The following is a 27,905-nucleotide window of genomic DNA, read 5'->3' on the forward strand; positions in this document are numbered from 1 at the left end:
TATTAGCAAACCTTTGTGAGAAATTTCAAATTCTGTAAAAGAATGATGATCTATTCAGGAACATGAACCGAACCGAAACTGATAACCGGATCGTAACCGTTATTTTAGCCGGACCGAAACTGAAACTGAAATCGAAATATCGTGCAGGCTGAAAGACCGAAACTGTAACTAGACCAAAAATATTTTTCCGATTTTTTCCGTCCGATTATCGGTTTGTGTTTTTTAATCGTTGTAAAATTTCAATTATGAAAAAAAGTATGACTGAATTAAAATTGAACAAATTAATGATGGCAATATTAGCTACGTAAGTGGCAAAAGGCTATTTTCCGGATTAAAATTGGTGCTATCCCCATTAAAAATAAATATCGATGCAGTAATCCTGGAGGAGCGATTACTGGTCAGAGCTAATCGAATGTTTTATCAATAAAGATGACACGTTTGTAATCTTATATTCATTTTTCAACGGTCCGTATATACGCAGTTAATTTTAGAGATCAATTTTTCTTCCAATTTCTGAACATAAAATAAATATAAAAGAATGAGATCTTTATAATAGTAAAATTAAATTTTTAAAGCTTTAAAAATTATATTTTAATTTTTCCGGCTCTTTTATAGTACCAAAAAAGTTTTAAAATCTTAATTAAACTTTTAAGACCGTAAAAATATTTAATTCTAAGTTCTTGATAAATAGTGATATTACAAAGTGTCCACGGAGAATTACTTTTTTATTTCTTTGCTTTGATTATGATAACTTGCATAAGATCAATGCAATTTTACAGAAAACTATATTTAAAAAAAAGACCATTAACGATGCTGCAAATTAAGATGAAATAGCAGCAAAAAAAGGCAAGAAATGACCTTGAAAAACCCCGAACCTCCCATTTCAATGATTTATAGACTTTTTGTACAATAAACATGAATTTGTTATAATATGTAATTTATACTTGCTTTATCATTTTTATACATTATAAATTTTACAATAGATAATTATATACCGGAACCGGAAACAAAAATTGGGTAATAAACTCGGACCGTAACCGTAACCGGACCAAAATCTCATTTCGGTCCGGGTCCCTGAATCTACTTAAAGTTACATGAAAAATAAAATTTCATCTATTCTTTTGCATTCTTGAAATTTTTTATTTCGGTGAAACCTCTAATTGGTCGCTGTTTTTATCTGTTTTAAAACTAATCTACAATATAATCTTTGTTTTTTTGCCTATTATCGAAATTGAGATAAAAGTTGGCGAGCTGAAAAAGACAAGAAACATGTGGTAAGAAACATAATTGTCAATAAAATATGTAGTAGTAAAGAGACAAAAAAAGCAATAGGCAAACAACAAAAAACAGAAGGCAAATAACAAATTGTAGATTAGTCTTTATCGTTAGAAAAGAGTAAAATCAAAAACCGAGAGAAATCTGCGGCAAGCATAACCTGTAAGTAACTTAACCTGTAAGTACTCGCGTAATTTTTTTGACATATTTTTATTTCTCTTTATAAATGATAAACTGAAAGACGTTTTAAACATTAAATAATAATATAGCAAACATTAAAAATATGTTGTTACGAGTGTGTATTCAATTAGTAAATTAACAGTTTATGTTTGAAATTAATCCTTATGCAATAAAATTATAAAATAAAAAGTGATGAATTACTGCGGGAATTTTGAAATGTCTTACGTATATTGAATGTGCAGCACGCTGTACACTATTTTCGCGATAGCGGTTAAATGTACGAGTCATTCGGCGGCCTTGGTGTGGTATCGCGAGAAAAACGCACTTTGTTCTCGACCGTTTCTCGACGTCTGCGCGTCCGCCGAAAAATCGCCCGCGGCGATTTCCCCGTAATCACATCGAGCCATTCTTCGGACAAACAGATATATAATACGAGCGGTATCATTCCCGTGGAAAAACGGATGTTTCTTATCTATACTCTTATCCAGATTGCGCGTTTTCGCGATGCGTCTTCGTCGAGTGCTATGCCTCTCGTCAAGTGTACTCATGCTCTTTTTCCGCTAGTTTACGTGATAAAACGATGCTCTGTAGATAATCTTGCGATAATACAAATTATTTCCGCACGAAATATTATTTTTGCTATTTTACTACTCACTATTAAACTCGACAAAAAATTTTAAACAATTTTTTTGTTTCTCAACAACTGGTGGATGTTTCTTATAAGATATTTTACATTAAAAAAAGATATGTTTTTCATAAATTTCCATCGCCTTTCAACTTTTAAAAACTGATCAAGAAAGCCAAAAAAGACAATGCAGCCATGCGTCTACGTCGTAAAAACCCTCAAAATCGTGTTTAATTTTTTTAGCTTATTTTTTTCAAAATTTATGGGTCATTTTTAAAAATTTTTTATTCTTTTCAAACAGCTGAACTAAAAATATGTAAGAATCATCATTCAGGTGTTAAAAAATCTTATAATTCGATATTTTATCGTTTCTTATTGTAAACATTTCTATTCAAAATCTCGTACAATCCTCTCTCCCTCTAATCAACGGGTTTCTTATTTATGAAAGAAATCCGTGTATTGTTTTTGGGGAAAAAATGGTTAAAGAATTGTACGTTTATAGACAAAATATGAAAGTCCATTGTATGTCTTATGTGGGATGTCCATCGGATATCCACTATAGGATATTTAATGAATCCAAATCACATTCGTTTTACGTTAGTACATCCGTCTTCGACATATAATAATTTTTTTAAATGAATCTATTTCTCGGCTCTTATAAACGTATGCACACGTATAATAAGATATCTCAAATCCGCTTGATGTGCTTCTTTCAGAATCGTTTGTAGTTGTTTGTAGTGATTTTCCCGTCGTTTGTAGTTGAACCGTTTAAAAGTTACAATTTGCAATATTTGTTTATCGGAAAATTGTTGTAACTTTTAAACGGTTTAACTACAAACGACGGAAAAATCACTACAAACAAATACAAACGATTCTAAATGAAACACATCAAGCAGATTTGAGATATCTTGAAAATTAGCAAAGTTGTAATATTTGTTTATCATCAAATTGTTGTAACTTTTAAACGATTGAACTACAAACAATGGGAAAATCACTACAAACAACTACAAACAATTCTAAATCTAAATATTTTTGTGTCTTTTTTTAATTTCAAAGTTGGGTAACACCATTTTTTCAAAATTTTATATTATTAAATATGTAGAACTGCAAACAAAATTATTGTTACTGTAATCAACTACAAACAAAATACTATCATTTTATATAGTGACAACTGTATTTATTAAAAAGTCGGGTGCTAAGTTCACAGAGGTGTCGCAGAGGTCAAGCAACGTTGGGCGAGGTTACAACTTGGATAAGTGGGCACTTGAAAATTACCGAAAAAGAAATTCTTGAGAAAAATTCCTAATTTTTTTTTTACTTTAAGTAACATTTGTATTTTAACATTAAGAAAACTGTTTTTGACAATATTAAAATAAATATTTATAAATTTTTAAATATTAGTATTTGTTTAGCGGACGTCCATAGGACGTCTCATGCATGTCCAATGAACGTCCATAGGACGTCCTGTGGTCATAGATACGCCGGACATTCAACATAATATAGACATCCCATAGACGTCCATTAGATATCCAGTGGATATTCAGGAACGACTAACAGACATCTCACGGATATCCATATTGGAACAATCGAACGTCCATTGGACGTCCACGTGCTATGTGGGCACAGGCATTTACATTTCCACTTGTTTATTTCTCGCGTAGAGAAAGATGAAGCAAAAAATTCCTATATATTATATAATAATCCTTCGTTGTCCTATGTTGAATTGAACTCGACATAATGTGGTATTTTATCGTATAATTTTTCCAACATTCGAATTTGTATGCGATTACCGAGGGGGAATTCACAACCCAAAATTTTGTACACCAATGCCGATTTTTGGCATTGCTGTAAAACACTGCCGACATTTTTGTACACTGCCGACAATGCTTATTGTTAGTCAATGCCTACAATGCCGTCAATCCTATATTAAAATTAAGGCAATGCCATGCAATTATGAACACTACCGCGTGCCCATTATCATACGCCAATGCCTGCACAAGAATTCTAAAGCTTTCCCGAAGTATTCAAAAATTTTTGTGCTCAACCCCATGATCGACTCTGAAGTGAGCTCACCACTCCCCAACCACTGACGACAATGCCGTCAATATTATAGGTCACTGCTTACTTCTTTCGGCAGTCCACTGCCGAAATTTTGTACACCAATGCCGGCTGTGAATTTCCCCTCGGCGATTACAAATTATTTTTTGGGGGATTTCCGTAAATTTCTCCATATTCTTAGAAAATCATGAACTTATGTGTGATTAGCCGAATACGTTACGTGCCGCAATATGTTTGTATTCTTCTTATTATAAATTCTTTACGGTTCAACAAACACTGTCTAGATAGCCTTAAGACATTTATCCTAAAAATGAGTACCAATAGTATTAACCTCGGTATTAACAGACTGATACTGTTATCTGTCTAGCACTAGACCATTACTTCATGGTTCATTTACCTTTTATCTAAGATTCATTCTTAATATATGTGTAATTTAGACGATTTAAAGAACGCGCAGATATCATTGGGTTTAATTTTTTTCCACTCAATTTTACTTGCAAATTTGAAAATCAAAATAGTCAAAATAGTCTTATTAGCCCAAAAAAATTTTAGGATGCAACGGAAGAAAGTAACAGTTGATTTTATGACTGTCGAACCATGACTGAATTTTTTGCAATCTGTTTTTATTAAAATCGTGACTACGTGTATAGAGTATGCGTGTGTGTGTGTGTGTATAAATGTATATACATACGTACAAACACACACACACACACACACACACACACACACACACACACACACACACACACACACACACACACACACACACGTACACATACATATATATAGGGTCTCCTAATTTATATTTAATAGATAAATATCTCAAAAAGTGTGAAAGATAAGGAAAAATGTTTCAGACAAAAATTGTACAGTCCAAAGGGTAACAAATAATAATAAAATTAATTTTTGGAAGTCATATAAAGATTACTGTCATTTTTTTAAATAAAACTATATAATTTTCCTATTTCTTTTTGATAATACAATTTCTAATTATTTTGCATATAAAAATATTAAAACAAATTTCTTGAAAAATCAATAATTTACTAGTTATTGCATATTTTATTCTGGCATATTTGACATAGTTTAAAATATCAATATAACGTTTTCTTGATAATTATGTACCTTTCATGTACAGAAATAAAATAAATCAGTTTAAAAAATAGTTACTTTACAGAAAAAATTATGCAATTTGTAATATGCAATTACATATTATTTTTTAAATACATAATTTTTTCGATTTAAAATGCGTCTCAAATTTTTCCTGAGTAGAAAAAGTATTTTGACAATAATTTTCGAATTCAGCAAGTGAGTGAAAATGAATGAAAAAAAGTTGAATTCAACAATCCCTGCATGCATTCAAAACTGCCTAAAATGCGTATATTTCTTTCTGACAATCAGTTATTTGTCCTTCACCGAGAAAACATCCTTCTTGATCTAAAATAGTTTTCAGCTTTCGTAGAAAACATAACTTTACCTCGTACCATTTGTATTGAATAAAGTTAACAAGAAATTTCTTTAATATAAAAAAAGTAAACAATTAAATAGTCAATCGTTTATATTAAGATAACAACATATTTCGTATGTGACATTAGGCGAAATTGAAGACAAATTATTTGATCTTTACTCACATTTGCGAGAAATAAATTGGACTGCAAAAGATTAATGCGATCATATATAAAAGCTGTGGTAAACTCCGTTTATTTCGATTGGCTCTCTCGACATGCTATTTCTAACATAAAATTTGTTACAATAAACACGCACAAAGAATTTTTAATGTAGAATTTTTAATCATGTCACAAACGGTTAATATTATAATTAAATACTAAATTAATTGCTTTCTTCTGTTAAATGCGTCCTAAAATTTTTTCTGGCTAATAAGACTATTTTGATTATGATTTTCAAATTCCGCAAATAAAATTGAGTGGAAAAAAATTAAACCCAATGATATCTGCGTGTTCCTTAAATCGTCTAAAATGCGCATATATTAAGAATAAATTTTAGATAAAATATTATAATAAATACAAATTAAACTTGTAAAATATACAACAGTTGAATTTTAGTAGCTGCTGCAGCTATTTAAACATTTGCTGTTTCACTTCGATGCATACGATAAAATCCGCGAAATAAGTAAGTAACGAAAGATAAAAAGATTCTCAGTGTCGGCTTTTTCGAGACTCACGAATTGACAAGCAGATCATCGTGCATTACAACTGCGTAAACATTATGGAGAATCGAGCTCTCTGTAAAACAGCATCGTTACAAGACGCATAAACACCCAAAGTCAGCATGACGTCCTTGCAAAACGAAAATAAGCTAAAACGGTAAAACAATTTTGGAAAAAAATTTATCTATTTAATCTTTAAAGACAACACTGGGTCTGGAACATCTTGTACGAAATTTCGATCGCTTGCTGTATGAAGAAAGAATGAAATAGAAAAGATTCAGGTTCAGGTTGGTAGGAGAGGGGCAGTTAGAAGTTGCTCTATCGATCGCTACGTTGACCAGCTTCAGAGTTCAATTAGAATTCAAACGGCACGGAAGTAAAGATTTTTTTAGTTACATATTTTCTTAGTTACATCATACTTTTTAAAAGAACTGACAATGCGATAATTTTTTTTCTTTATATATCATTCTTTAGCTTCAAAAAGCCGTATGATAAAGTGCTCAAAAATATTTTATTGCGAAGATATAATTTAATTGGGAAATAAATTTTTTTAGAAGATTTGTTTTTCGTTTAACAGTTTTTTCCTTAATACCTCTACAATAAATAATTTCTTCGGCAATGCCATTTATTCAGTCACATTTTTGAGACTCTAAACTTTTATTTATAAAAAAATTTGTTGAAAAACATTGATTGGAATCAAAGTTATGACTTGTCAAAGTTGTATGAATCTCCCAGACCCACGAGTTGTGTGTAAGTTTGTGGCGCCGCATGTACATATTGCGTTTAAGGATTAAGATTAAAACAACTCGTATATTTAAAATTTAAATCGTAATATGCGATCTTCGATTGTATGCGTCCTCATACTGATTTCTCGACAGTTTAAACAAATTTACAACATCTATTCAGCAAATTTTAGGTACATTTCAGTTACAATACGATTACATTATTAAGCACAATAATTATATGACAAATTTTTGTATACATATATTACTTTTATAGATCTGGAAATCTTTTTTTCAAAATTAAAGTATACGTATTAATTTTTGTCCAAAGTATTGATTTTATGAAGAGAGCAAAAAAATTTAAAAATTTTTTCTAATTTAGATTTTTTTATCTACTCATTTCTTAGACTATTTAGACCAATATGACATTTAGAGTTATCAAGTTATAATAATGTATGCTTGATATAAAAGCTCTATAGTCTGTATTTGCGGAATTAAAGTTTCCATGCGTGTAGATTATACGAAGAAATGACGTCGGGTTCTTAGAATTAGACTTAGAATAATTCGATATGAAGAACATATGAAAATTTATCTGTATGTGTGCGTACGATGTAGTAGTAAGTAATGAAGTATTAACGCTTCGTAAATATATCATTATGTATTGTAAATTGCGTAGTTACTATTCAGTCAATCGGTAAAATTTATTTTAGTATCCTCTTAAAAGGTAAAATTACAAGATAAATTAGGAAATCATTAGTCTTTGCTTTTCTGTGTAATTTCGCGTGAATATTAATTAACTTAATTTGAAATTAACTTTATCAGATAATGCCTATATTATTTTGCTACTATGAATAGAATTATCAATGTTTTATGTTAATGTTATTTAATATGTACAAAAATGTTAGAGGCAATAAATTCCTACAGTTTCCTAAAAATTTTGCTTAAAACAATTCTCTGTTAAATAAAATATAGTTAAAATAATTAATAACTTATAATTAATTACCATACATATAAATAGGATAGAGTTTATTAAGTTTTTGAAATTATTAAGTTTATCAAAAAAGAAAACTAGAAGAAATAAATTATAATTAGATATTTTTTGCTTTTGCAAATTCTACCAATATGAATAGAACAATTAGTCATAGCTATAAATAAGAAAAAATTAATCTTTTGTTATTAAACACATAAATATGGAAAAAAAGATTAGATGAAGGACATAGTTTATATTGTATAGTTAGAAATATTGCTTCAAGTCATTCTATCAATTAAATTAATAGCTGATTAAGTAATTGGTATGTATCTGAAGTCACATTTTAAACTCGTCAGTAGGAAATTTACAAACGTGATACTAAGCTCATTATTACATTTTCGAATGAAAAAAAACCTTGTTGAAAGACAAAGAGAGAGAGAGAGAGAGATATGGATGGATGGAGAGTAGAGCACGAACGGCACAGCTGAGCACGTGGTCTGTCTGTGTCGGGAGGAACGCGCGGCGTGGCGCGGTGCGAGCATACATCGTCTCGAATTACGACATATCGCGGCACAAAAATTACAATGCGACCGAAGACGGGATTTTCTCGACGCGAAGTTGCGAGTCCATTCGAACGTTTCGTCCGATGCGACGTCCATCTCGAGATGAATGGGAAACGAGATGCACTTTCCGAGGAATCTGTCGGAACTTCCCCTGTACACTCGTACATTTTGTCCGTCGCGCACGTCTGTCGGCTATTTTTATGCAGATTGATGTCAACGACGAAGTCACGTTCGTCGTGTCTCGACCGGTCGCTCCGCGAGAAGCAGCGGTCCGAAAACTCCAGCGACGAGAATATCCGCGAGCCGCGAGAGAATAAACGTCGAGGAATCTTCCTCTCGCTCGTCGGATTTCAATTCTCTGCGGGGCGAGCGCTTCGCAAATAAAATTGATGAATCGGCGATTCCGCGTTGCGTTCGCGAGGCCGGAGCGACGCGACCGCGTGGCACATACCTCTTTTTCTTCTTCTTTCTCGCTCGTCCTCTTCGAGCCCAGGCTGGTCCCACACGAGCACGTGGCCATTTCGTCCCCTGTTTTCGTTGCCGTTCATCGCACGCGGTGGGCACGCGGAGTGAGGGCGAGGAACGTAAAAAAGGGAAACGCGATTCACGCGATCGCACTCGACGTCGACGACGAGGAAGACGATGGACGTCAGTTGGCGCGATAACACTGACTGTTCTGTCGCGCGCGCGCACGCGGTCCGCTGTTACTCCTCTCGCCCGGCACCACGGCACTCTCGTTTCGTCGAGCGCCGAAATGCGCCACGGAGGAACGCGCCTGCGTTCTCTTTTTTCACGCCGGTGACGTCGGGGAAGACGGTGCGCGATGGCAAGCGACGTGTTCGCGGACGCGACACACGATAGCAAATGTTGCACTTGGAGGCTCGGAAGACAAGGTTAAGCCCTCGTGTGGCACGAAGCGCACTGGTTATGCCGGGACTTGTGTAATCGACCGGCTGGTCTCACCACTCCGATAACGACGGCGCGCGGGCCGACGGGCGGGCGGGCGAAGCAGGCAACGTAGACTTCTGATTGGCGAATGAGTCGACGACGTCGACCGACCGGCCAGTCGAAACGCAGCGCGGCAAAACTTGTGCTCGCCGGCGCGTACTTTAAATACATTATGAATTACCTGATCATCCGTCCTCTATTTCAAAGGACAGTTCTTTGTTTCAAGTAGCTGTCCTTTAGATTTATTCATTTCTTGAAAACTCAATTTTGTTCTTTTTTTTTAAATTGTATTTTTTTATATTACAATTTTGTCCTTTACTTACAAAATTACAGTCTTAATTTGAACATAGTTTGTCTCAGAAAAGGAAAAGTGAAGTTAATTCTGATACATTGAATTGTTATTGACACTTCTGCGAATTTATTTTATTAATTTAACTAAAAGCTGTTGAAAGAAAAAGATATTTCAAATATTATAGAATTTTGTTTACATTTTCCTGAATCAAACGCTTCTACTAAGAGAATGTTATCAATAACAAATAATATTTGGAGTAGCAATAAACCCAACCTGAAGTTGACATTCTTGAAGCTGGTATTATTTGTACAAAATACAATTATGAAATTGTTTAGAATTTTATAATTTTTTAAACAATTATCATTGTTCTTTAAAATAAATACATTTTTCTCAGAAAAACATTTAAAAAATTATTATTTTTGTTAAAAAAAAATATATATATATCTTGTTTTGTGTTAACTTTTATTAGCTTTTTCAAGGTTTGTTTTAATGAATGTTAAATTGACGATTCATTAATTTGCCAACAAGTCAATGAAAATAACTCAGTGATTCAGTAATTGTGGTAACAGGAGAGAGAAGAACAGTTTATATTTTTGAGGGATGAACAGCTATCAGGCTTTATAAACAACCAAGCACATATCTACGAAAACATATGATTTACGATCGACTTTCGGGCTTAAAAGTTAAGTTATTGTCGTCTTGGATACATACGTACTGTTTGTTTCGGAAAAGTTGTGTTATTTGTTATACATATTTGCTCCCGGTCATAAATTAAAATAAACCGAAACAGGTATCTAAATATGAATTTTCAAAGCGTTCCTTTTTCTTTCCTAGATTTCAGGGTTGATATATTTTTTTAACTAAATTAAGTTAATGGTTAATAAAATTAATTTAGTTACGTCAAAAGTTACATGAATAAAAAAGTTGCATTAAAATAAAGTTAAAATTAAATTAAAAGTTAATTTTTAAAGATTAGAATATCCTAATTTTAAAAATTACAAGATTCTAATTTAATAAATAGCACTCTAAAAATTATCTTTTATTTTAATTTTAACTCAACTATTTTGTTCATGTAACTTTTGATGTAACTGAATTAATTTTATTAACCATTAATTTAATTTAGTTAAAAAAATAACCCTGAAATCTTTGAAAGGAAAGGGACACTTTAGAAATCTATATTTAGATATCTGCTTTGGTTTATTTTAATTTATGACTGGGAGCAAATATGTATAACAAATAATACAATTTTTATGAAGCAAACGACACAATGTATCCGACGTGGCGTACATATAAATGTTTTACACGTACACACAATTCCTATTTTTACAAAGTAATAGATCAATAGAAGTTTCAGTTTTTATGCAGTTCATTTTTTCCGGTTTATCTCGACTTTTTTTCGTGAAAAAAATGCGTATCACGAAACAACACTGAGCCAAGAAATTTCAAATAAAAATATAAGTATGAGTTCAGTTAAAATTATATCAGTCAAAATTATTGTACTGAATCTTTTTCTATTGAGACGTATTGATATCTTATTAAAAATACGACAAAGTATAAGCTGTTGCTGTAGAATTTTCCAATCTCATTGTTGCACGTAACAGCTCTGATTACATCAGCTATCGTAAGTAGTGGAAACTGAGTCACTGCGAAGATAATATCATTGTGTCTTATATACAGTATGCTTAGTTGGAAACTCCTATCTCGCTTCATTATCATTATTCATCTTAAAACAAATTATAATAAATTATTTACTTTACACAAATAAAAAAGTAACGGAGCCATTTTACTGAATAACGCAAATCATTCGCAAATCATTACTCCTAAACCAATTAAAATTGTTAAACGGATGAGCGTTCGAGCAAGCAAAATAAATATTGCATTATTTATAATTTAGGTCAAAGGTGCGTAATTATTTCGTTAATCATAATTTTTTTATTTTTGCTCTTTACAATCTTTACTCTTCCTCGTTAATTTCGCATCGATACAAAAGTTGCATAATATTGTAGTAAAGTTATTTCCATAAAATAACGTTGTTTCTGGCAAACATGGCTCTTTTATCATCCAATCTAATGCATATCCATCTTCGTATCTAACAAAATTGTACAGCTTACCGCAATTAACGTTAACAATCGTTCTCACGTATTTTTATTTCTGATTCGAGCTAGGGGCACGCAGAAAAAGGCGGATTAGATAAACGATTGATAATTGGAACGAATAATGATGTCGCGTGATGTACGTAAATTTTGGCACCTTCAGGTCAACGATCGATTTAGAACTCATCGAATTTTATTTCCAACAGTCATTTTCGTGATACGGACAAAATAAATGTGCCAGCAGGCTCAAATATCGAAGTTGTAATCAGTACTGAACCGCTTTCGCAATCGCGTGAAATTGCATTAATATATACGTTTCATGCCGGACCAATTTTATGTGATTTGTCTACACCACATGAATCACTGTTGATAGTTATTTGTAAAATAAAGTGTATTTCCTAATGATTAGAAAACTACAAAAATTGTTCATAAAGAAAGCTTATAATGTACAAGATGCAATGCAGAACAAAACAATGATACTTTTATTTTGTAATAAAATTATTTAACTAAATTCACATTTTATATATAAAGATGAAATAGAGAAAAATGCCAAATTACACAATCGAGGCTGGATCTTAATGCTTAATAAGTTGGAAATAATATTTGGAACACTCTGTATGTCTGGAGAAGAATTATCATAATTATATGAACGGTTTAAAGTTGAAAAGGTTTTTGTTTCCTGAAAATTTAATTTTTTGATCTTATGGTTTTGGTTTATGCAGGAAACGTTTATTAAATTATTAATAAATTACTTATATAAAATGATAATTTAAACTAAATTATTTTGTGAATCATATAAAGTAGAGAAGCTAAATAGCTAGCTAAAATAGACTAGATATTAGTGCCTAATAACATTAATAACATTTAAATACATATTAGTTTATAACATTCGTGAATTTTGAAACACTCTGTATACGTCTGGAGACAAATTATATTTATACTATAATAAGAAAGTTTTCAAAAAAATTAAGTAAAAAAATATTTATTTATAGATCTTTATTTAAAGTAATTGTTGAGATATGAGGACTTAAAAAACTGATCAATTAGAGATAATATTTAGACGATCGCTTGTCACTAATAAGGCGATAGTATTAGTGACTCACGAACATACGACTGTCTAAACATAATTTGTGAATGGTCAGCTTGAAACCTCTATATCTCAAAAACTTAAAATAAAAAACTACAAATAATTTTATTTTTTACTTAATTTTTTGTAAATCTCTTTGTTACAATACTTTGATTCACAAATTTCCAAATAATCTGTATAATAGATAGGAACAAAATTTTAAGTTTTAATTAAATATTTGAAATACTCATTATAAAAATAAAAAATACATAACATTCTCTCTCTCTCTCTTTCTCTCTCTCTTTCTCTCTCTTATAGGCCTATTAAGTTCTTGAAGAAATGTTACATTTACTATCTTTATATTTCTCGTTTTTTAATTTAATTTTTGCCAGATTGAAATTGTCGATGTTACGTTATTGATAAAAAATGATTTAACACTACGAATATATTGTGCGTATGAGTGTGCGTATGTGTGCACGCGCGCACATGTGTGTGTTTGTTTGTGTGTTTGTGTGTGTGTGTATCTCATTTAAAAAAATACTTGTTTTTGACTTTTGTATTAAATCTTTTAATCCTTTAGATTTAATCAAGAATTATTTCATTATTAAAATAATATGTAACGGCGTTTTGTTGTTTTAAAATAGGATAAACATTTAATTCGTTGGAAGAGTCTTTACTAAATGTTGCAATTTTTACAATTAAATTTCTTGCAACTATTTTTGTCTGGCTTGTTAACATTTTTATCATGTGTATGCAAAAGTTCACTTGGTCGAGTTTGCGCGACAATGACTTGGAAATTAGAAATGTGCTTTTTATTTTGCAACTTATCCAATATCTGTTTAGCGCGCACAATATTTTGTGAGTTCAATCCATTTAATCGTTATTTTGCTTTTGTTTTTAAAAGAATCACAAAATCCCCTTTCGTCATCGTTTGTTTTTTTAACTGAAAGGAATAACAACAAAAGAATTTTGGGTAACAAAGTTGTGTCAAGGCACATATGAAAAGTAATTTTCAATTTAACGATTGACCAAGATCAGATCATCCGTAGACGTTCAACGATGAATAGTTTCTACTTGATAAAATATATTTGTTAAAAACTCAGCTGTGACAACGTATCTTTCTTCGTAACTTATTCTTACGTTTGTTTTAATTTCTTAAAAACTTTATGAACTTGCACACACCATCTAATATAATAATTGATAATTTTTATATGAAGCAAAAAATTTAAGATTACAGTGAAATTCGATATTTTAAATTAACAATAATCACAAGATCATGTGTATCATCGTGTGAGGAGGAGGTCATATTATGGACATCCCATTTACATTTTATGCAATAACATTGTTAATAATTATTATTTTATATTAAAACTTAACGATTATATTCATTAAAGTGTTGTTTAATAGATTCTAGACTCAAAGTTATGATTAGTTTAGAAATATTTATTATTATTTATTATTAAATATTATAAAAATATAGCGACATTATGGATCGAAGAGAAACAAAGCTGATAATATAGGCTACCACAAAAATAAATTTAAAAATTGATTTTATTTGAAAAAGATCAAGTATTATTTTATTACAAAATTATAGTATATTTTTAATTTTCTACCGTTTAGAATTTCCCTATGTTCACAAAAATTAGAGATATAATTTTATCTTTGTTTAACATTAAAGAATAAGACTAAAATATCTCTAATGTTTCTGAACGCAGCCCTGTAAAATGACAGTTGATTTATAGAAGAATTATTTTGATATAAAAATCTCGATGGTAGTCATATTATCAACAGGATTAGATGAAAAAATATTAACAAAAAACAAAATGCTTTCGCTTAATTTTGCATAACTCGAAATGTGTACAGTTAAATAAAAAAAAAAAGTTAAATAAGAAAAGAAACATTCAAGTCTAACACTCATTTGTGTGATAATACGCTAAAGTTTAGAAAGAATGAGAAAGTACATGTAATTAAATGTTAAAATATATCTTTAAAACGTTTCGAAATGCTTGAAAGTAAAAATGCCTTATAAACAAATTTTGGCTATAATGTATTAGCATATTAGCGTCACTACACGAAAGACTACTAAACAAATGATTCCACATATTATTACTTGTAAGTAAGAATTCGTCATCTAATAGTAATAACAAAGATAATACGAGTAACCTATAACATAATAACATCTTCTTCTTTACCAATATTGTATCATGCATCGTAATTAAATATTTATGTATGACATTAGAAAGTATTTTTTTTATATTCATAATATTAAATGGTCTAAACGGAAAATACAACATAGGTTTCTGATCGACCTAACGAGACGGCAAACATGTTAATTAAAGGATTGTCGATAGTCTGATGTTTTCGTGTTCCGCGGAGGGCTTTATTTTGAAAGTCTGACTATCCGACAATGTCAATTATGAGATCTCTCGTCACGATCAAACGTGCGATTTTCAATGACTGACAAGCGCGACGCAATCGGAGACTCTTCCGTTTATAAAAATACTGTTCCTGATATCGATGATAGCGATATCGAGAATAATCTTCCTGCATTATCTCGTAAAGAATCAATTCTCAAATGCCAATATTAATATTATAATTATACTTGATAACGTAGGCTATACTGTTTCCGAGATTACATATACGTATACATAAAGCTGCTCCTAGACGCGGAATATTATTGCACAATATCGTTGATAATGTATAGGCCATAATGGGTGTTTTAAAATGTTTAGAAGAATGCTGTACAATGTTATGAATCGTCTAGAGGCCGCTTAAAAACTATGATAGGTGGCAGAAGAAAAAGTCTCAAGGCTAACTTTTGAAGAAACTTTTTAAGAAAATGCCTGACATTTTGATGAAACTCATTAGAAGAAGATAATAATAAATGAAATTGAAAATTAATAATAAAGATTTCGCAGAAGTTCAACAATATTTTAAAAATGTTATCGGGCTAAATTGGGTCAATCGAAGTTCTCGCGTCTGCGGGAATTCCAATTTGAAATTACGAACGGGATAACAAAACGTCGAAGATAGGCACGCGGGACTTTCCATAGTGGAAATTACGAAGAGACGTAACTAGCAAATATTTGTCTGATTCCAGGATTCGCGCCGTTGCCGGTGTTTTCGCAAAGAGAATATACCCCCGTGAACGCAAGACGGAGTTGATTTGTAGCTTGTCGTTGTGTGCGCGAAACGTTGTCGTCATCGTCACCCTTGTAGCCTATAATTGATTTGATTGCCACATATGTAATGTTCAAAGCCGTCGCGTCGGTGCAGGAATGTGCGATTCGCGCAAATCAGACAGAAAAGAAATCGCGGACTGTCGCCGGGCTTGTAATGCGTCTCCTCTAATCAAGTGTTAAGCAATTGAAATTAAGCCGAATCGAACGTAAATTGGTAATTATCTTGTCCATCTCTCGCTGATCTCTCTCTTAAATTGGTACTATAAGCTGAACGATTATATCTCAATTTCTAAATTTATTCATTTACTTAATTTATTAAGCTCAAATCTCATTTTCTAAATTTATATAAAAATTTAGGTATTTAATTCTTTTTTATTTACTTTGAAACAAGATCCTAAATCGTCAGAATTACTTACATTGTAGGATACAAAACTCGTTTATTGATTTTACAGAATTGAAAACCTTTTTACACTTTTTTAAAGTACATACAAGATTAATTAAATATAATCTTTTATTTTTTCTTGTACTTTACATATGAATAAAAACTTTCAATTTTATAAAGTCAGTTAAAGTGAATTTTGTGCTTTGTAATATCGATAATTTCGTCACATTAGTACTTTTGTATTATTTAAAAAATTAACATTTTATTAAAAAATACATTTCTGAAGTTTAATTATTTTAAAGAGAACAAAATTTATAGATGCTTTTAACTCGTGAGTTATATTTATTTAAGTCTTATAAATTAGATTTAAAAAAAACTGGATACAAATCTTTAAAACTATAAGAAAAAACGAAAGAAGGAATAGAGACTTATTTTTAAAAGAAGACACTGCATTCAGGTAGGCTAGAAGTTGTTGCAATTATTGCAAACACGAATATAATAAACAGCAAACTGCAGCAAACCTTGTGCGTTAATGGCTTTTTTTGTATTTATTTATTTTTAATATCATTGCATTGTTTTAACCATTTTCCCACAAGTAAATTTCTCGAAGTAAATTTTTTAATATATTCCATGTACGTTTTCAATAATATTGTATGAATAATGCAATTTAATTGTGATTACAAATTTTTTTATAGACATGAGAAGATTTTATTTGTTACATCAAGATGTGCAAGTAATGATATAGTTCAAAGGTAAAAACTATAGAATATACATTTAACAGCAAAATTAAAGGATTATTTATTCTGATCACCAAAAATTGGCTTTCAAGAGAGTGTAAGTTTGTAAAAGATAATCATAATGTTCCAAAAAGCATTTTATATCTTAAAATCTCTACTTTGAAATTAGTATTTCATCAAACAAATTACTGACTTTTTACGAAGCTACACGAATACGAATAATGATGTGTCAAAATCTCAAACTATTTTACAAACTTTGCAACGTTCCAGAATGTGAATTAAAAATCGCACACAACATACATGCGGTTTACAACGTTTAAAACGTAAATCTTTACTTTTAATTTGTGTACTCGCTAAGTGTTGTATAATTTTATGTCATTGAGTTATTCAATTTTGAATTAAGACCATTTTTACTTCATTGTTCAATTGTCTCTTGAAGCTAAATAAAACGATATTATGGCGCGTGCGATTCACGATTTTCTCTTATGATTTCGACTTATTCGTGAATGGTATAACATACGTCGCACGTGAGAATTACGACTTAATAAAATTAAATATTCAGTGCAGCAAGTGTTCTTGCATGCCGAGGCGACTCAAAGGAGTCGATGCAAATAAAAAATCGTCGATACTAATAAATAATTCATTACTCTTATCGCACAGCCAAGCTTAGCGGACCCCTTTATAGCGCTATTTCTTATCAGCGAGCAACGGTCTACGCGACGTAATCTACGAGAAATGTTTGCAATTCAAACCGAACTGAGTCATTACAACAATCACACGTTTTCAATCATTCGGTAGATGCAGAATGCGTAATTATCGGACATATGTTTGCGAGCGAGTAACTTCCAAAAGAGCGAAAGTTCTTCCTTTCCTCACTTTTCTAATTTAATATTTTATCTCAACCGCATTTCCGCAAAGCGTGATCAGAGGTTGAGCAATTGCGCAATCGATGACTTGTACGGCGGTTGTGACACTGCACATTCTCTCATGTTTGCGAATCGCATTTATAATTTTGTTGCCCTGACGTACCGCACGAATTATGATTATGTCAACACAATGTACACAATGAACGATTACGTGTGTGGCAAATGTCGCTTACTGTAAATTAAAATCATGATATAATGCTCATTAAATATCTACAAAGTTTCGCAGATTCGGATATAATCCAATTTTTACTTTTATGTCATTCACGCATTTGCGAACAATATTACGACAAATATAAATATATTGAAAACAGTGTGTATAATTTTTTTACAAACACATATATGATAAATGTGACAACGATTGTGTGTAAACAACTTGAAACAGTGATGCATAAAGTATCTCAAATAAATTTTAATATAATTTCAAACGTAGAGAAGAAGAGGGTATTATGGCTATTGTCGACAATATGGCTACCCCTATTATTTCCGGTATTAGATGACGTATTCTAACAATTGGTTATGGAGTTATTCGTTTAGTAACTCGTCGTGTTTTAGTGATGCTAAAATGACTGCCAATTGTTATAAAACATTTTTACTTTTGAGCATTTCTAAACTTTTTCAAGGTACACTTTTAACCTTTAATTACATACACTTCCTTATTATTCTTAAACTTGAGCGTATTATCACACGAAGGTATGTATGTACATACATATACGCGAATGTTTTTTTGTTATTTAACTTTTTATACGGCCGTATACATTTCGAATTATACAAAGTTTTGTATTGAAATATTTCTTCGATAAATCGATTGTCATTATAAAGAGCGGTGTTCAGAAACATTAGAGATATCATTTTATGTTTGTTGTTTAATGTTAAACGGGGATAAAATAATATTTTATTTTAATGAAATTTCTGATGGTATTTCTAAAGCTTCTGAACGCAGGAAAATTTTAAATTAGGAAAATTCTAAACAATGGAAAATTAAAAATATATAATGTAAATAATTTTGTAATAAGGTACTATGTTTCTTTTAAACTAAACTAATTTTTTAAAATTATTTTTATAGTCATATTACAACCACTTTTTTTCTTTCACCAATTATGCAGTGCATTAGATTTTCATAAATCACGTCCTAAATAATAAATATTTTATTACTTTAAGTCTAGAATCTGTCAAACAACATTCTAACGAATGTAATCGTTAAAGTTTCAATAGAAAATATTAATTATAAACAATTTATTTAATAAAATGAAAATTTAATAAAATGAATTTAATAAAATGAATGGGTGCCATATTAGCCTCTTTTTCTCTATTAAATAAAAAAAATTTGAACATCTTCAAGTAATGATCAATACAAGTGATAGCGATTAATTTAATTACTGCTTAATTCTCAACTACTTCTGTCGAAAGTCATTGTAATCATTTGTATTTTGGATTCGAGGCTTCTTTTTCCAGCAAATGGAAGTGGGCTGAAATGGATCGAAATGGATTCCATATGTGTAGTCGTTGCCGAATTCAATTCTCAATTTTTTAAAAATTTATTTCAATTTAATTAAAGTTTAAGAATTCCTTGAATCTATTTTAATTTATGAAGTAAAATTAAAACTATGAAATTTCTATTCTTTTAATTAATACACATTACGTGAACCGTGTAATTCATTTTAATCTATGAAACGAGATTGAAATAAAACAATTTCTATTTTTTCAATCCAAAAGAAGTTTTTGAGGGTCACGCAATCCATATTAATCTATGGACACAGAATTAAAATAACGTAATTGCTATTCTTCAATCTAAAATGTATTCAAATGAATTAAAATGGATTATAAAGTCTCAATCCATTAAAATCCATTTCTGTTTGCTTGCTAGTTGTATCTTCTATACATTTCAATAAATTTTTATTTTTTTTAAACAAAACGCCAAACTGTACAGAATTTAAATCAGTAAGAGAAAAAAGAGGTTTTGAAAGTAATGTTAAAAGTTATATAACACAATAAAAGTTTTATAAAAACGTGGAAAAGTGTTTTGTTTTAAAAATCTTTTCAAAGAAAATAAAAAAACAAAACCTAAATACTATATTAAGAAAAAGGAAATTATAAACTTTAATAGAAAAAATAAACATTTATAATGTTTGTTTTCAAAAAATATAATTATTTCAATATATAAAGTTAAAGTATACCCTAAAAGTAAGAAAAATAATGTTATAAACATAATTATGCTACTATATTAAAGTTTATTAATATAAATATTATTGCAAAAGATCTAGATTATAATTTTTATAAATTACGATTACTATAATTATTATAATACCAAAAAAATAAAAATATTATTGACCAGAATGAACATTGCAAACTTTTATATTTAAAACACGTTTTTTTATAAATAAAATTATTCTTTTATTAAAATATTCAATTTCAAATGTTAGTGAAAAACTTATGACTTACTTTACATCTAGCTCTGAATAATTCAAGCTAGATTTTTCAAGCGTTCCATTTGAATATTCAATACAAGTATATGTATAACATTTACAATAACAATATATTGTTAGGAAAAGGTTAAAAACAAATTTATCTACAATTGAAAATCCCATAGTTTCAGCACAAAATACCAAAAAACTATTAAAAGATGTCTGTTTTAAATTATTTTTTCGACAAGGCGGGAAGATGTTTAAAAGACGAGAGATATTTCCTTTAAATTGGCTTTTCAGCCAAATAAAAAGTTGTCTATAAGATGTCTTTTTGTTTTGCTGAAAAATAAACTTTCTAAAAAGACATTTTATCATTATTTTTTTATAATTGTCCTTTCGGCATTTATCGTTCAGTCATCTTTTGTCGACTACATTTAGTCACTAAAAAGTATGTTTATAACAATTAAATCATCTTTTAGTTATCTTTTAGATTACTTTGTGCTCTCTAGAAACCATATCGATTGATTAAAACTTTTGGAATGTAAAAGACCAATATGTAATCCGGTTTTAACATTTTTAAATTTTGATTTTTTATTTTATCGGGTAAACAAAACCTTTAGTTTTTTAAAAAAATTGCAGTTTTTGAATTTTATATTATTTAAACATAGCAATGTCATGCTTTATATGAGATTAGAAAGAAACACCGTTGATTCTAAGTTTTCTCACATTATTGTATATTATTGTCAAACCTGGGATAAAATTAAATGCTCTTTCATAATATTTGACTTATGTTCGAGCAGAACATACAATAAGATGTATATTGTAATTTTTCTACACTGTAGAATCTATAGTGTAGCTAATGTAAAAGTCACAGCCAATCAAGCGTTTAAGTTATGATGTCAAAACGTTTGCGCGCCTATTCAAATAAAAATATTTTTAAAGTAATATTTCTCGTTAAATATTGATTTTACGCCCATACAAAAAATAAATACTTTAAAAATCATATAAATTATTAAATAATCATATTAAAATTCATGTTAAAACTGAATTGAGGATTAATAGATGAATCACATGGATGGATAATGCAGATATCATGTGTATCGGTTAGAATATTGTTTATGTCGATAAAGAAGATAAATGAATTACTGCTTATGTATCTGCCCTCTCAACTGTAGTTAATAATTTATCACGGATAAGATTTATCTTTTTTACGATAAAGCAGATACCTTCAATAAAAATGTCTTCAAAGATAAAATAAAATCGAGAAAGACTTTTGTTCCATTATACATATATCAAAATTATGTTGAGATTGTTTTAATAAATGTATAAAGGATTATGACTGTACGGTCAACAAAAGATTGCAACACTTTTTTCCGATAATTTTTGGAATACATTTCTATTATGCATAATTCACGTCTGTATTATTTTTATAATTATCTTAAATCTGTACCTTATTCATATGGCTCATCATATATGAACAAATTTGTACAGATCCAAAAACAAAGCCCTCATACAATGTAGAGTTATAGACAAACGCGCGATGTCTCACAACGTTTTTATATTTATGTGGCACAGTTAACTTTAAGAAAGTTAAATTAAAAATTAATAGTTATCGATCAAACGTAATTAAATTAAGTTAAAAGTTAATTGTCTGAAATGTAACTGAATGAAATTATTTAATTTTTTAACTTTACTTTTATTTTTCTAACTAGGTAATATCCAACTCTGCATAGATGTAATGTTATACAACCTATACCTACATGTGTTATATCTATGTGCGGTGCAATGATTCGAAGAGCCTAGTAGATGGCTGACTTATCGACGCCACAGTCTAACATTATACAATATAGGAGAAAGTAGGTAAATTGCACGCACCTAAGGGAAATTTATCGCAGTGAAGTGATTTTTAAAGTTGAAATCGATACGAGTATAGAAATAGAAACTTTAAACATTTTTTTATCATTATGTATTGTCATATTGAAGAATTTTTTATTTGATAATGCTATATTCAGCAAAAAGAAACAAGTGGTTAAACGAAAAAATTTCTCGGGCCTTGGGTAATTGTACGTGTGGTTGGATAAATGGACGCGGAGGAAAAATGAGGTTATAGCCCATTCTTTTAACTACACTACACTGCACTACACTGTACTAGTGGCACTATAGTTGATCTCACGTGGTCTCACGCCTTTCAAGATGGATGCGTAAAATTGTCGACAGCAGACTTGATTTGATAAAAAAACAATTACTTGATGACTATTTAATTAAATTTAATAAACAATAGTTCAAAGAACGCAGGAAAAAACGTACTTTTGTTAGGTATAACAAAATTAAATGAATAAAGTAAAAATATGGACTTATTGCCTTATTTTCTAAACGCCAAAATCGTAAGAAAAATCATGATTTTACTTTTTCTTATTTTTTCAATTAACTACGTTTTTAAATGATATAACGTATGATTATATATTTAAAAAATGCCTTCAGCCTACAAATATCGTCGTGATATAATTTCTATTCATCGGGAAGGTGCCAAACCACGAAGCGTACAATTACCCAGTGCGTACAATAACCCTACTTTCCCCTACATGTGTTAAACTGTGGCGTCGGTAAATCAACCATCTATTAGTAGCGATTTTGGCTGGGGCACACCGGTTGCACATTTCAGGTGTCGGTGCAACTTTTGTGTTTGGCTAGTTAAATAATTCAGTCCCTCAATGGTGCCGCGTGTTCGTCTGGGCTCAATACACCTCATAAGTGCATATTGGGTGTACACAAAGTGGACCCGAGAAAATAGTCGGAGCCAGTTTGTGTGCCACCGGTAAGGTGGAACACCGGTACGCCCTAGCCGAAATCGCTGTAGGTTTTTCGAATTATTGCACCGCATTGTACATAGTATATATTACATTTATGTTATATTCGGTGTTTACTGGGAATACTTGAGAATAAAACAATTGTCCTGATAACTTAATTTTTTTCTATTTTTTGGCGCTCAAACACAAAAAAAATGAAGTAAAAATTAAACTTTCTTTTAAGCAAGTGCCATTTATTTATCTATTGAGCAAAATAAGAAAATTAGGCTTTAACTTAGAATTCTGCATGAAACTATTGTCTATTCAAAATAACGAAGTTTTCTTTTTAATTTCAGTCTATTGCGATCCAAAATCATGATTATTATCATACAAAAGTCAAGGAAATCTATTATTAATAATTATTCTTATTTTTTATTAAAAAATAATGAATCAATTTAAACAATAATAAATAAAAGACAAAAAGTAATTTCAGAAAATATTAAATATTACACTTTCCTAAAAAAATTCCTAAAAATTTGTTCAAAAAATAGCACGTCAAAGAAAATCTTTTAAATCATTATTACATTTTTGCATAATAAAATAATCATTAAAATACAACAAGTATTACTTTCTGTTATCTCTCGCTTTAATTTTTTATCGTTTTAATGTTTCTAACACTTAATGTTTCTAATAAAATAATGATGTCTCAACATTTTCAATTGAAAAGTACAAGAAACATTGTTTTATAGACAAAGATTTGTCTAAGTAAAAAAATTTTGTTTTAACATAGAAATTTCTGTTTGCAGAGCAACGCTTCTCATGGAAGATTATACTGAAAACATAGAAGTAGGATGTCGACAATTTTCTGATTATACTCACTCTTATGCGAACATAACGCGTGGACGTTTTAAACGCGGCCTTTACATTATTTAATACCCGGACGACGATTGCATCACAAGTTTTAAAACGTCAACAGGAAATGTAAAAGCCCTCAAATTCATTTAAATTCACTATTGTTAAATGGAAAATAGCGTCGATCATGCCATGAGAAAGGCGTCCACAAAGCATAGTAGGTAGTTTAAAGAACAGATTTTTGTGCAAAATCCTTCATCTTATGCTTTATAAGTTTCTTCATTTTCTAAATAAAAAACATTTATTTTTGCAAATTAATTCAAATTGTTTCTAACCGTTTAAGTTTCTTTATATTTTGTTAGTTGACGAGATTATCTTAATAGAAATCTTTGGATATTTTTTGACAATTGTACAAAATTTTTTTTTTACTAAAAATCATGATCAACAGCAAAAAACTGCTATATCTAAATAACTGTTTGTTCTTTTTTAGAATAAAATGTAACGCGCAGAATACACATGGGAGAACGCGCTGCTTTAAAAGCGGAAGGGATGTATATGCTTTCTTGAACAATTTCACAAACAGCGGAAAGAAAATCGTAATTTGTTTGCATGTTTCATCGTATCTATTTCGTATAGATAGCTCATTAACTACGATTCATGTCAAGGCGCGGCATTAATAATTCGTCATACTGTATCCGCGATCCTTGCACGAGGTCGTATCCGAGGGCGCAGCTTGAGTTTTCAGAATTCGTTGTCGCGTTGTGTCTTCCGAATACAAAGCAACTTAATTGCTAATGAAATAATCAAATATACATGTATACAATATATAATGTTACAGTTGGTCATATATATCTTTTTTTATATAAGAGAGGTGTTTACTCCATAAAAAAGAATATACATATAATTAACTATGTATAGATAACAAATAATTATTACTCACTTTGTATACATTATAATCGATGCATTATCGTTAAAAATGAATCAAAGTTTAATGATTTGAAGGAGAAAAAAATAATAGAAAAATCATTAATGCATGTATATATGCCTTTATCTCCTACGGTTCACAAATGTGTTCATGATGAGAGTGAAAGCTATATGTATGAAACCTTTGTCCTCTGTAGGAATGTGCCAACATCGCAGAGTTTATTGTCGAAATATACAATTAGTGCTAGCAGTAATCCTAGAAGAGTTGACGTAATGAAGAATTAACATTAGTTTTAAATAAAATGCTAATTTAAAATAAATTTTTTTGTCAAAAAATTTTATTTTTAGATTACATAAAGGTTAGTGTTATTTTAAAAAAATAGAATTAGATAACTTTTATATAATAATTCTTTTATTTATTCTGCATGCATGAAGATATTATTAAAGTAGAGTTATTAAAAAATTTAGGCGATGCTGGAGCGATCTCTATATGCGATTATTTTTGGACAGTCATATCTCTTAATTGGCTTTACAGATCTCATAATAATCAAAATCCTTTTCCACAATTGAAGTAATGACAAAAACTTGTATTGGAAATTATAATTTAATGTGAAAAACAAAAGTAAATTAAAAAATTAAAAAAATAAATAAATAATAAAGTGAATGACGAGCGAATATTACATTTTTTAATGGATCTTCATGTTTACAATAATATATAAATATTCGACGTGCAACATGTTTCGACCTAACTTGGTCCTCTCCAAACTAAAATATAATAACAATAAAAATCTTACGGAGTTGAAATAATATGTTTATAATGCTTTACATGTTTATAATGCTAAGTACTAGAGTCGTTCGCTAGTATCTCACATTAAACAGTTAACTAGGTAACTTGAATATAATTATGTAAAGTAGCGCTATCCAAATTTTTAAACGTTTAATGGATTTAGGTCTAGGTTCTATTAATTTATCTCAAGTGATAATATAGTCACTAACGATGTCACTCCAAATCAAGTGATAATCGTGTTCGTCAATAAAAAGTCATTATTAATTATAAAGTTTGCTAATGGTGCCAATTATAACATTGTGACTTAAATCGCTGACAACCGTTCAGATCGACTTTCGTTGTTTAGTTAGCTGTTTAATGTGAGATAATAACAAATGACTCTAATACTTAGCATTAAAAACATATAATATAATTTCAACTCCGTGTGATTTTTATTATTATATTATATTTCGGTTTGAAGAGGACCAAGTTAAGTCTAAACATGTCTTTTGTTGAATATTTATATATTAATGTAAACTTCAAGATCCATTTAAAATTATAATATTTGCTCGTTAATTCAGACTATTATTTATTTGTTGTTATTAACATACACAAATTTGTTCATTTGTTAAAAAATTATAGTTTAATTATCGGCTTCTACAGCCGACTCGTGATAACATGTGCCTCCTATAAAAGTTTTAGTCTTTGTATGTATGAAATAAGTGGTTTTCAGCGTATGAATTAAATGAAAGAATAATACAGCGCTTGCAGAATGATCCTAGAAGTTCTAGTATGAGAGAAATAAATGTCTGAATATTGTTTATGTAATTTGAACGCAGAATTGGTGCGAAGAGCAGTAATTGTGTTCATAGTAGTTAAGAGATATTGCATTAGATGGCGCTAAAGCCGAAAAACAAGGACAGACGAGTGCGTTTGACAAAAAGCGCTAGCCTATTCCTCTTATTCTTCACCCCGCGGGTGACCAAAGGTTTATTCACGTCGCATGCTCCAAGAGCACTTGGATCACTAGGATCACTTTTATCACCAATCACAGCATTAGTTCTAATGCTGTGATTGGTGATAAAAGTGATCCAAGTGATCCAAGTGCTCTTGGAGCATGCGACGCGAACAAATCTCAAGACTTTCTGTTGAAGAAAAATCTGCAGTACCGACGTCGAGTGAGTTCCACCGTAACTTCAGCATCGCTTTAATAGTTACGAGATGTTTTATGTAATTATTCTGACATAAAATATAAAATTTCATAAATTCATTTTTTAATAACCATACTTTAGTATGTTTATGCACAGAATAATTATCACCCAATTAGTAAAAAACATCACAGTTTCTTAAAAAAAAATATGCAATTTATAATATGTAGTTACATCTCTTTTTTGATACATAACATATACTAAGCTGCATTCTATTGTATATAAACATTTTGCGATTTTTTTATTTTCTTATTTGTTAATAACAAGATTATTATTTATACATTTTATTATTATCTGTACATATATTTTTTTCATTTAATTTTGCGTTATTTTTATGGGGAATGTCATTTAATCAGAAACATCTGATCTTATTCGATCGATACTTCTTAGAAAACAATGACAAACTACTGAGAGTATCTTGCCAAAAGAACCCTTCTAAATTAGGCCGCTCAGAGTTGGCTTACGTTTTAAACTGTAAGTCCCATATATCTGTGTAAATTGTAAAAAGCGCACATCACAGAAGTACATTACGTACGAGGAGTCACTATGCGTTTTGACAAGAACCAAGGCTCAAAGAGAGAGAGAGAGAGAGAGAGAGAGAGAGAGAGAGAGTCACTTAATTATATAATAGAATTAAAAAAATAAGAAATTGATGATTGTGAAAGTAATTCTTAATTTTAATTAGACAAATTTTCAACTGTTACAAAATAAATTTCCACGTTTCTTGATTTACCTATTCTTTTGCTGAATAGTAAAATTTCCGTGGAAATTTTCTGGAAATTAA

The 27,905-nt window shown here is 30.1% G+C and overlaps 1 protein-coding gene across 3 annotated transcripts in view; it reads right to left on the reverse strand.

Annotated features, from left to right (window-relative positions):
* LOC105193771 (putative inorganic phosphate cotransporter) overlaps positions 1-27,905 on the reverse strand; it is a 78,886-nt gene that overhangs the window by 27,421 nt on the left and 23,560 nt on the right. The window contains exon 1 of one of the 3 annotated variants that reach the window (XM_026140181.2): positions 9,009-9,497. The exons of 1 other annotated variant lie outside the window; for it this stretch is intronic. In XM_026140181.2, coding sequence (XP_025995966.1) covers positions 9,009-9,105 — 97 coding nt within the window. In that variant the 5' untranslated portion in view covers positions 9,106-9,497. Of the gene's footprint in view, positions 1-9,008; positions 9,498-27,905 lie in introns of those variants that run through there. One more of the 3 variants, XM_039447035.1, reaches the window with a different exon arrangement.

The sequence above is a fragment of the Solenopsis invicta genome, chromosome 1, assembly GCF_016802725.1.
Source record: "Solenopsis invicta isolate M01_SB chromosome 1, UNIL_Sinv_3.0, whole genome shotgun sequence".
Classification (NCBI taxonomy): Eukaryota; Metazoa; Arthropoda; class Insecta; order Hymenoptera; family Formicidae; genus Solenopsis; species Solenopsis invicta.